General features: G+C 36.3%; 1 protein-coding gene across 5 annotated transcripts in view; it reads right to left on the minus strand.

Moving 5' to 3' along the window:
• Nucleotides 1-3342: 3342 nt before the first annotated feature.
• GRM8 (glutamate metabotropic receptor 8) overlaps nucleotides 3343-12054 on the minus strand; it is a 759243-nt gene continuing 750531 nt past the window's right edge. For 4 of the 5 annotated variants that reach the window (XM_060633020.3, XM_060633022.3, XM_060633023.3 and 1 more), the window contains exons 10-11: nucleotides 10794-11040; nucleotides 3344-4304 (exon numbers count right to left, since the gene is read on the minus strand). In XM_060633020.3, coding sequence (XP_060489003.1) covers nucleotides 4255-4304; nucleotides 10794-11040 — 297 coding nt within the window. In that variant the 3' untranslated portion in view covers nucleotides 3344-4254. Of the gene's footprint in view, nucleotides 4305-10738; nucleotides 11041-12054 lie in introns of all 5 variants that reach the window. The other variant, XM_060633021.3, reaches the window with a different exon arrangement.

Consider the following 12054-nt stretch of genomic DNA (forward strand, 5'->3'; position numbering starts at 1 on the left):
TTGTCATTTATCTTTCCTGTTTTTTACAACCACATCACCCCTACCTCCCACCCAAGTCATAACACAGTCCATTCGTGTTTCTTCATAGTTCCTAGTCTCTGCTTGACTTTCATGACTGTGTAACAAGTATTTGTCAAAGTTAGCTCTGCCTAAGCTACTTAAACAGTAGGCAATTAGAAAAAAAAAATACGTTGCAGATTTTTTTTCTCTGCCCTTATCACTCCAAAAGCAGATATGTAAGTCAAAATCTGATACAAGACTTTACACCGAGCTCAACAGAGAGAACAATATTCTGAATGTCCTACTGAAGTATTAAATTAAATGAGAAACAATGGCAGCCACAGGTAGCAACATCATCAAAGGTATACTGCAAAAATTTTAAAGAGGAGAAAACTGAAATAGAATAGTCACAGGAAATACATTTTAAAAACAATTACTGTTATGCTTTGTGCTGCTGTGCCTTTAATGTAGCACTTCCCAACAGTGACCATCAGCAAGTTTCTAAACGTTCACAGACATAATTTCTTAAGGCAATCTTTTCTTCTAGCTATGGTCAAGTTGTTCTTCATTATTCATATCTTGATCAAAGGGGAACCATAATGAGAGCAAAAGAAACATTTCGAAAGATGATTACGTATGATCAGCATATTCTACTATTTGGTATTATTTCTCGCTCATCCTTTCATACAACTTCATTGTTGTTTTTAGCAATTTTATTCCCACGATTGGATGACATTGTTATTTTTAGCAATTTTATTCCAAAAGATGGACATTAAAGGAAATTAAATAAATGCAATGAGAGATTGGTAAGTTTCATAATAGACATTAAGAATGCTATTCCTTCCCCTTTCTGACTGAATAAATATCAGGGTCAGCTAATGTAATCTTGAAGATTTTTAATACTTTTTTGACACTGTCATCAGTAAATAATAGAGAATATAGAGTCAAGAGGAGAAGAAAATATAGAAGATACAAACTTCTGTTCCCAGTGAGATTTCCTATATTATGGTAATTTAAATTAAAAAAAGTAAAATCCTGTTCATCTGAAATGACAATGCTTTTGGTAACATTTTTTTTTAATTCTAAAAATTAAGTTAGCCATTCAGTTCCTATTCATGTTCATAATGATCATCCTTCAAGTTTAAATTTATGAGTAGTTGTTCTTACAAAGAAAAGTAGTTTGGGACAGATCAACCGTCAGTGATTTAGACACATTGAAACATTAACTAGTATGAGCTAAATTTTTTTGTTTTAAATGGAGGTCAGATTTGGCCCAAGGTCACACTAATATATTGCTCACTGTCTACTAGTGACATTTGCTGAATATTACCTTGGGCTACATTTTTAGCATTCCCTCTGGCATGCTGAGATTAGATGCGACGTTTCTTGGCCAGAATAAAACACAAGGTCGATTCCGAAGAATATAATACCGGTTTTTCCATGCAACTTTGCATTTGCTTATCTATAGTACACAGGCAGTTCATTTTAAAGCATAGGACTTATGAACCACTACTAGCACATGCTAAATCCTTCCCCTTACAGGATGCCTTCCTACATTGTTCCAGCCTATAGGACTGCCTCCTGAGCCCTCAGCGAAATCCCTGAGAAAGAAAAAAAAACAGTGGAGGTCAGAATTCTCCAGCTCTTGCTAAACGTGGGTGTTTATCATCCCAGTGCCTGGGGAGGGTGATCATTTTCATCAGGAAGAAAAATTTCCCCCAAGGTAATCTGTAAAGGATGATTGGGATATATACATCTCTAAGAACTATTATTCAACTCTGTTGTGAGTTAAGATTTTGTAGAACACCAAACACGTATCAATTATTTATAAAAGTACCTAGAAAAAATAAGCCATTGGTAAGTTTGTAATAGGAAGAACAATTTTGAAATGTCATGAATTATGCTTAATATTTTATTTTTTTTCCTCAAGCCCTTAAAAAAATAATAACCGACCTTTGGCCTGAGAGCCAGCTCCGCTCTCATAATTACCCTGTTGCATCCACTTACCGAGATTAGAGTCAATTAGTAAGTGAAAACATACTTGAATTTTGCTCTCTGAAAGAAATGCTAGGCTTGTAACAGTCAAGCATTTTTCTCAACCAAACATATGGATCCTTACTAATTAAAATTAAGTCAAAAATCTTTAAAAACCACTAATAATCTTCAGTACAAAGGAAAGTGTCAATTTAAGAATTAAAATAGGGGCGCCTGGGTGGCGCAGTCGGTTAAGCGTCCGACTTCAGCCAGGTCATGATCTCGCGGTCCGTGAGTTCGAGCCCCGCGTCAGGCTCTGGGCTGATGGCTCGGAGCCTGGAGCCTGTTTCCGATTCTGTGTCTCCCTCTCTCTCTGCCCCTCCCCCGTTCATGCTCTGTCTCTCTCTGTCCCAAAAATAAATAAAAAACGTTGGGAAAAAATTTAAAAAAAAAAAAAAAAAAGAATTAAAATACAGCTACAGTTACTTTTCTTGGTATGGCTATTGGTTCTCAGCTACATGGCACAATAATATATACTAAATGTGAGTATATGATTTTTTTTTCAGTTATGTTTATCTAGAAAGGCACACCTAGAGGTGGGTTTAGGATCCTGATTACAGGATTGTATTTATCAGTAACTCAGATTATCTGCAATTTTGAAAATAATGCTCTCACTCCTTGATTTAAATATCGTCTACAAATAAATACTATTAGGAGAAACTTAACCAAAGGTCAGTAAGTATACTTTTCCCTCTGTATGCAGCTTTCCGTCTGTGTAGGTACCTAGGAAATGTTACTACCTGGTGAAAGAGCCTGAGCTGTGCTACTTCAAGTCTCTATTAAATAAAGTGACTGTCAATATCTGGGTTGAAGGTACAGAGCATAGATCGTTCTTTGTATCTATTAGGAGTGCAATGAGCCATCCAAGCTAAGTCAGCAGAGAGAACATTTACTAACAAAATGATTGTAGAGACCCATTGACTTGATGGATGTCTGGGATTGTATAGAACTGAGAAGCCCCTGACGAAAGTGGTAACAGATTTGAAAGACTTTAACAGGCTTCTTTTACCCATCCTAGCATGGTTTATTAGCAGGACATAGGCTTCCTGTTTTCTCTCTTTAATGATACTGTTCTATGAACCAATGAATGTTTTCATTTGGAAAATAAGAAAGCATTGACATGTTATCTGAACTGTGGTTTCTTTAGTGATGCCAAGGGAATAAATATGCTAATTCTGTGCTTTGAGGAATGTACTGGGTAAGGCCCATTACTTCACAGATTTCAATGCATACCAGGCTCAGGTAAGAAAAGGTTAAGAGCACATAGCTTGAACTATTTCGTTATGCGAAAGGTTTGACTTAGAAAATGGAGAATTTCAGTGACTCTACCATATGCTTTTAGATGGTGATTTTCAAATTACATTCTCCGTAGTGAAGTTTAACTCCTCATTCATTAATTATAATACTTGAGGCAATTTACCTCAAGCTATTGATTGATTATTCATAAAAAAGCAATTACTATGTAAAGTTACCACATCGATTTTGAAACATTCGCAAAATCTTACACAAATAATGCTTTTTAATAGAGGAATAAAAGACAGTCTTCTTCGTGTACACATGAATGTACAAAATCACAGTCCTTGAGGAAGTTGTATTACCATGGAGTACTAAGGCTTCTACCTCAGGAGCTACCAGCAGAAATGCCGACTGGAAAGAGTGTTCCTTGTCTTTAAAACTGGAACGAAACAACTCTCAACATTTGCAAAACATTCCTTTATTATTAGAAATAAATTATTTGTATAAAAAAAGTGCATGCGTCAACCATTGCATTTATTTTTAGCACAACCCAGGGCTTCAATCCGGTCAGCCATTACAAGAAACAGATTTATTGTCTTATACAAGTTGAACAAGGTGGGACAGGAACAGGAGTTCTCACAATCACAGAAAAATACTTACAAGAATAACATCAGACATGGTTTATTTCAACAGCATTTTTTTTTCACAAGCTAACATTAGTTTTCCTTTTGTGATTTTTTTTTAAACTGCTTATGAGGAAGCAATATTTTAGCTTGACACTCATTGGTTGTACTGTATAAAATGTTTTTTTTTTTCACTCTGTTTATTGATACTTTTGGCTCATGGCTACTTTTTGTTCCTTACAAGATTGACTATTGATTTGATTGATTGTAGTCTACAGAGATCTCCAGGAGTGGGTTTTGGTGGTGTCATGTTTATTAAGATCACATACCAGATTTCTTCATATTCTACCATTTTCCTGTTTCAGATTGAATGATTGCTGTAGCTGATATATGTTGTCTTAGTAGAGGAAGCTGTTAAGACAAAGTAAGACAAATTAATAGTAGATAGTAATAAATTATTCTGCTACAATGATTTTAAAATTCACATCCTATAATCATCACTTTTATGATATTTGGTTTTTACACGTTACTTTTTAAATCATGTAGTAGGAAATCGGTGATCACAGGAATAATAATGCAGCAGCAATTTTAATCTGTAAAACCACTGGTCTTATTTATAGCATAAGTGTTTAGCAGAAAACTAAAAATGGAAAAGTCCTAATCTCTAATAAATTTAGGTGAAATTCAATTTAAGTGTGTGTTTTGAGTAACAAAGATATACAATATGAAAAATGAAATAACACATAAATTATCTGTCCTGAAAAAGACAAAAAAACGTTTACAACCTAAGTAAAAGACATCAAATCTTTGCGTCTGATTTGATGACCAAAAACAGGTAAGTGTAACTAGTTGTGCTTTGAGAATGAGTGTTTTCCACTTAAAAAGAAATAATGCTTTTAGACTCTAGAAGAGAACATAGTAAAATATAAAGTACATGGAATATTTGTAAATATTAAAGTAAATATGTGCATTGCCAATACATATTTATGCTCTGGTTTCAACAAAGGATACAAATGGAGATGCTTAAAAATAAAAAAGGCTCAAAGAAGGAAATAAATATTTAATTGTTCTGGTACCAACTCACTATGAAGTAAAACCTATTATTGTAGGATTATTAGAAAAATATGAATAACAAAGTATTCTAATTCAAATTTATACTCATGCCTACATTTTCAGAGAATATCAACTTAAATCCAAATAATTCCTTTGGTTTTTTGAAAGATGTGATGGAATAAATCTCTGTTCTAAATTTCAAATGTGATGTCCTATTTTTCCGTGGGATTCTGGAATGCAGAATCATAAGAGGAAAGATATGAAATGATGCTAAACATGTGTATGTTTCACTACATAAATCCAATTCAGGATGAAACAGATTTTTAGAGAATTATTTAGTTCTTGAATATTAAATAAGCACATTATAAAGCTCCTCCTTTGAAACAACTGGCAATCAGACTCATTCCACTTTCATTTACATCAATATCATAATTGACCAGACAAGTTCTTACCAGAGACTGAGATCAAAGTTCACCGTCAGAAAAAAAATAAATGCAGAGAGTCTAAGGAAGTGCTAAGCATACATGTTTTTTTTTTATAATTTTTTTTAATATTTATTTTTTCTTTGCGAGAGAGAGAGCATGAGTGGGAGAGGGCAGAGAGGGAGGGATACACAGAATCCAAAGCAGGCTCCAGGTTCTGAGCTGTCAGCACAGAGCCCAACGTGGGGCTCTAACTCACGAACTGTGAGATCATGACCTGAACCAAAGTTGGTCACTCAACCAACTGAGCCCCTCAAGGGCCCCAAAGCATACGTGTTTTTACTATTTTTTATTTCATTGAATATTATGAGATTCGTGCCCAACTTAGCTGTCATATCTGCTTCTCTCATCTCCATTGCTCACACTTCTAGGTTATTGTGGCACATGGAAAGGAAGGAGGTTTTAGACCTGGTTTTAAAATACATTCTGGGGGCGCCTGGGTGGCTCAGTTGGTTAAGCGGCCGACTTCGGCCTAGGTCATGATCTCGCGGTCTGTGAGTTCGGGCCCCGCGTCGGGCTCTGTGCTGACAGCTCAGAGCCTGGAGCCCGTTTCAGATTCTGTGTCTCCCTCTCTCTGACCCTCCCCTGTTCATGCTCTGTCTCTCCCTGTCTCAAAAATAAAAACGCTAAAAAATTAAAAAAAATAAAATAAAATACATTCTGTTCCCTATAAAATGAGCTTAAAAAGATCAGTGAACCAAGTCACTGGGCCTCAGTTTCATCACTGTTCCAAAACCCACAACTTTGGGTTTTTGTGAGGATGGAGGTGAAGTAGGTTTGTGGAGAAGCGGCTGGCTGCCGCGCGGGAGAATGACTATGGAATCCTGCTTTCCTACTCACCCCTTCCAAAAGACTACATGTCTGTTACATTGGGTTTGGCATGAAGGGAAATACAATGATTTTTATGCTTGTGCGCTTAAATTTTTTTTATTTCTTTTTTTTTAAAGTTTACTTATTTTTAGAGAGAGAGTGTGTGCACAAGTGGAGAAGGGAGAGAGAGAGAGGGAGAGAGAGAATCTCAGTCTCTGCACTGATGGTGCAAACGAGGGGCTCAAACTCACAAACTGCGAGATCATGATCTGAGCCGAAGTCAGATGCTTAACTGACTCAGCCACCCAGGTGCCCCTATTTCTAAATACATAATGCTCTCATATATCTCTAAATTTCCTGTAAGAAACACAAATACAGAAATCTGTACTTCAACTGTGTTTGTGAAGGACTTTCATATAGTCTTTGAAGAAAGATGAAGAAAAATTGTCATAAGACTTAGAAAAACAACCCTAAAAATGCTTGTTCAACTTCCTGTCCTCTTCAATATCCTCAACAGTAGCTAAAATATTTATCAAGTGTGTAGATAGCTGCAAAGAAAAATTATGGCCAAAATAGAGGAACAAGAGCCAAAAAGACCTTGAAGAAGATGGTATTCAGAAGATGTTAATTTAACAGAAAGTGATTTGGATCAGACCATTCAAGGACCATTCCAACTTTGAGACTCATACTTCATTTTTTGAACTCTTTGAAGTTATCTCCAGGGAAAAAGATGGTAGAATTCTACTGAGAAATGAGACTGTAATTTACAAAAGGAAAGTCATCTTAATTTTTCTAGTGGTTAGATAAAAGGCTGTGGACATGGATGATTTAGTCAACTTGAAAACAATGATGAGGGACAGAGTGTGGAAGGCAGAAGTCTTGTGAGAATCTTTATCCTGGAAGTATTGCAGAGTGAAATGGATCAGAGATGTACATGTGAGTTACTAGGGAGTTTTTACAGTGGCAGTGACTAAGCTTATATGACAATCGGTTTGGGGATACAGCGATAGTGAATTGCCTTGTGGACACCACGCTGTGTTCATAAGTTACAGAGAGCAGTTCCACCTTCAGCAGCAGCTGTGCTCATGAATTATTCATGAACATAGCTTAAGGAATACCATGTTAACAGCATTTGTTAATTGGGTACAGTTGATAAATTCATACAAGTCAACTTTGTTTCTAACTCCCTTCCCACACGCTTTTATGGAACAACACTTGACCTTCTTTGTGAAATGTAGTACTCTGCAAATTCAGTAATTAACATGGACTCATTGGTCTCCCTTCACGCTTCACATTACTTATACTTACTCTGCATAGCTTTTGAAGCTTTAAGACCTTGATTATGTGGCCAGAACTTCTGGCATTAACAAATAATCTTTACGATGAAGTTTCTAAGTGTAATGGATTTATAGACTGCATGGACACGAAGGAAAAACGTTATCAAAAAAATTTTTTTTAATGTTTATTTATTTTTGAGACAGAGACAGAGCATGAACAGGGGAGGGGCAGAGAACTAGGGAGACACAGAATCTGAAACAGGCTCCAGGCTCCGAGCTATCAGCGCAGAGCCCAATGCAGGGCTCGAACTCACAGACCATGAGATCATGACCTGAGTTGAAATTGGATGCTTAACCAACTGAGCCACCCAGGCGCCCCAGAAGGAAAAGCATTATTGCATGTACATCATAAATACACTGGTAATTAGAAAAAAAATCTCAACAGTGGAATAGTAGCCATAATTGTCAAAATCCTCCACATGTTAAAAAGAAGAAAGAGGAATGCTAAAACAGTAGTTTTTGAATTTTAAGTCTTCTCTATTAATGACAGAGCAATCTACATTTTCAACGCAGCAATGACATGTCTACCTTGCTTATATGGTGATTTGTAGTTGACAAGATACTTTCTCATGTGTCACTATCACCTCACTGTAGTAATGGTGACTTATCACAAGTCCCATAGCAGAAAGTATGAGAATGCAGCAACATGGATACTATTCCAGTGGATTAATTAGCCCTTGATTTGAGACCTGAGAATGGACTCCACCCATCTCAAGAGGAGCTATTTTAAATCTGAGGAGGTATGGTCCTAGTTACAGGGAGTTGAAGGACAAAGGCTTTTCCGATATTCAATTCTACTTCTGAAGACATGAGACACACTTTTAGAAGAAAAGCGCTGCATTTAAGTGATTAGGGTTATTGATACTTGTAGAGAATGTGATTTTAGAAGACTTTTGCCTCAATTAAAACCACTAGTACGTGTAGTAAAGGTAATGGGAACACATGGAGTCCATGAAAGTTTCTTATGCAAGTGAACAAAGGTCAACAATGGTTATCTGGAGGGGGATTGTGAAGTTTTCATACACTGTCTCTCCTGAATGTATACACTATAATCACATCATCTGGACCCAATTTATCAAAATCCAAACTACTATACAAGATGAATATACTAAAGTCACAAAGTACAGTTTAACCATCTTTCAGGTAACAATTGGCTTTACCTTGGTTCACCTTTTGTACTTTCTTTTACCTTCCAAAAGTGAGCACCTGACTCCTCCAGAATTGTACAGGCTTACCTTCCATACAGCCCCTACATTTAAAACCTTTCATTCTTATTTCAGAGAAAATAGGGAAATGCATGCTTGCTACATAATTTCCATTTCAACATCAACAGAAAATAACAGGACAACGAAACATATGAGACTTACTTCAATTATATATGGGATTAGTCTTTATCAGAGCTGGGAATATTCCTCTTCAGGGAACCTATTTATTTTTTAAAAGTGTGGAAAAAGTTTATTGACTTTTTTCTCCCACCACTTTCCAGAAGTCCGTCTGGGGTAACCAATTTTATTTCAGTGTATGTTTGGTTGTTCCCATTTGCAACCATATTATATAAAGTTTTCTGGATTATTGCTAAAAAATAAGTCTGACTACAGACGGTGATGAGTTATAGTAGGAAATGCCAACAGCTGGCCAATAGAAGTCTACTGGCATCCTACAATGAGTTTTAACTTGCTGCACTGATGCTTTCAAGGTAGAAAAACACAGGTAAAATTCTGCCCTCAAATCGCAAGCATTGAACTCTGACGTTTTTGATAGTAGTTATAGTGCATCTTTTGCTAAAAGACCAAATAGGCCCATTATTACTAAATTGCTTACCTATAATCAAAGATGATTATAATCATTTGTTACAAAAACCCATCCTTATCATGACTTCTCTTGCAGTTTCTTAGGGTTTCATGTTTGCAGAAAGGTGAATACGTGGGGAATGTTTGTGGAATTCTTACAAGGCTTCTTTATTTACAAGAAGACTAAATTTAGTTATTAGTGAGCTAAAAGCAATCTTCCCAGAAAATCTGACCAATAATTCCAAAAAGACTTGGAATTATTGTAGCCAATAAGCCTAATTGATCCGTATTTATCTTTTAAGCCCATTTTTGCATGTGGGGCAATAGAGTGGACAATGTTTAGCTGCAAATCTTGATGTAAGGAAAGGCTTATAAATCTAGTGCAGACTCTGTGTTGTTAGAATCACTAAATCAAATAAGATCCACACTTAATCTTCTCTGTATTTCATGTCAGAAGTACAGAGAATAGGGAATACAGCCCCCTGGAAGAATCTGAGAGGAAGAGAGTATTTTTGCATAGGGTTTTATCCTTCATTGTTAGATACGTATGTTGTATTTCCAAAAGACAGGAAATCTAAGGTCTAATGCAAGAACCTTAGCTTTTATATTTTTTGATCCATCTATAGAAATGTAATATAAAGATTATATATCTATTTTTAGCTATACTCAGCTATCTGGTATTTTATAATACAGATCTTCAACCTATTTGCTACTCTTCCATAGATACCAAGATGGACCAGTTAAACTCTACTGGGTTAGCTTGGTACTGGTGTATCATTACCATGTGCTTCTTCAGGGGTGATTACACAGAAGAGGAAGGTAGGTGAGGGAAGGACAAGTGGAATGGTGGCTGCAGAAAGGATTTTCAGGGTCATGAGGCTTTCGGAGAAGAGCTCTAATTATCTTAATATGTCCAAGAAGGGGCCATTTGGGGAAAATAAGTATTAACTATAATTGAACCTAACATGCTGGCTCACTAGTTGTTTCATTTCCCTAAATACCTACATAGCATATAACTTACTTGCGTAAGATCTTTAAGCAACCAATAAACCCATAAGGAGCAACCAATATTGAACTAACAAAGATTGGAAGGTAGTTCCTAAGTGCTAAAAGGTAATTCAATAAGTGGAAGATAGTTCTAGGCTTCAGATGCTTGGTAATGCCTCACAAGGGAGACATGAGTGTCATGCTTTGAAAAAGAGATTTTGTGTGCATGGTTATGCTCTGAAGAAGGGCCACTCGCCTTAAAATCATTTGGTTCTAACCAAATGGTTCTAACTGCCGTTGCGGTCTTATGGTGTGCAAGTACCATCATGCTCCTGGAACCTTGCAGCACAGTCCCCAAGACTAGAAGAAGAAGATGTTCAACGTACATCTATTAGGAAGTGCTCCCGCTCTTGACCATCGGAAAGTCTACGGATGACTTACTGTTGGTTTCAAGACTCTCACAGAGTTCGCTTTTCACTTCTCCATTTGGTCTGTCATTTCCTTTTTGGATCAGTTTGCTTTGCATGGTGGCAGCTGTCACCACAGCCTTGAAGCTCCTCTTGCGTTTTTGAACATTCTGCTCTGGATGAAAAATTATAATATAAACCTTGGGCATATACAGCATGCCCAGAGACACTGAAGCACTTAAACTCATGGAGACAGTAAGTGTTGTTGTCTGGATGTACATCTGAGGGGAGGAAAAACAGAAAGAATCAATGTCAGTAAGCCTGATATAAGATAAAGCAAATAGCACAACCATCTTCTGTAATTATTCCAGCTTCTCTGGTCAGGGTACTCTAGAAGGTACTTATAGAAATTGCTCTTAATAATATTCAAACAATTCATTATCCCCCTCCCTGCAAGTATGGGTAAAGTTGTATTGTTTATGAAGCCTAATTCTTTAAAACAAACAAGCTGATGAAGTTTAGCTGCCTTATGAGATTATAATTAAACATATATAAGAAAGGGAACAAAGCCATTCTGGCCAAAGATTAACATTTTATGCTACACATCCCTTCTTCAGAGAGGTTATTATAGGGCCAAGGGGTCAAGTGTAATTCTTTTAACAACAAACTTAACCTAGAAAGTTATGGTGGAAGTGAGTGGGAGTAGAATATTCCAGAACATCACTGTTGTCCACCAGTGCTTGAATAATGCTAGCATTTGCATCTTCACATCATGACTTAATTCCAGCCATCAAACCTGATAAATCATGAGCATGCCTTAAGGGTTGATTTTTAATAGCCCCTTTAAAGTACAATTCCGGAGCATTTCTCAATGATGGCATCATATCAAAATAAACGTGGGTGCTCTTACAAAATACATAAGACACCTTCCTCCAAGATTTAAATATGCCCTTTGAGGATAGCATCTTGCATTTTGAAAATTCTCCTATGTTCATTCTTTATACTTATTCCAGTGAAATTAACTGCTCTGGTACTCTGGTAGATTCTTCTTCCTATGATCTAGAGGTCAACAAGCTGAAAAATCCAAAACTAACATCATTGCTTTTGGTTTTTTCATTACGGTATGAAAACAGACATGATAGTATTTTACTCTTTCCTTTTTTATATCTCAGGATTACTGAGTTATAACTGAAAAACAGAAACTGTGTATTTAGGGTGTACAACTTGATGTTTTGATAAACATATATACTGTGAAATGATCTTCACAATCAAGTAATTAACATATCCATCACCTC

This window comes from Panthera onca, chromosome A2, assembly GCF_046562875.1.
Source record: "Panthera onca isolate mPanOnc1 chromosome A2, mPanOnc1 haplotype 2, whole genome shotgun sequence".
NCBI lineage: Eukaryota > Metazoa > Chordata > Mammalia > Carnivora > Felidae > Panthera > Panthera onca.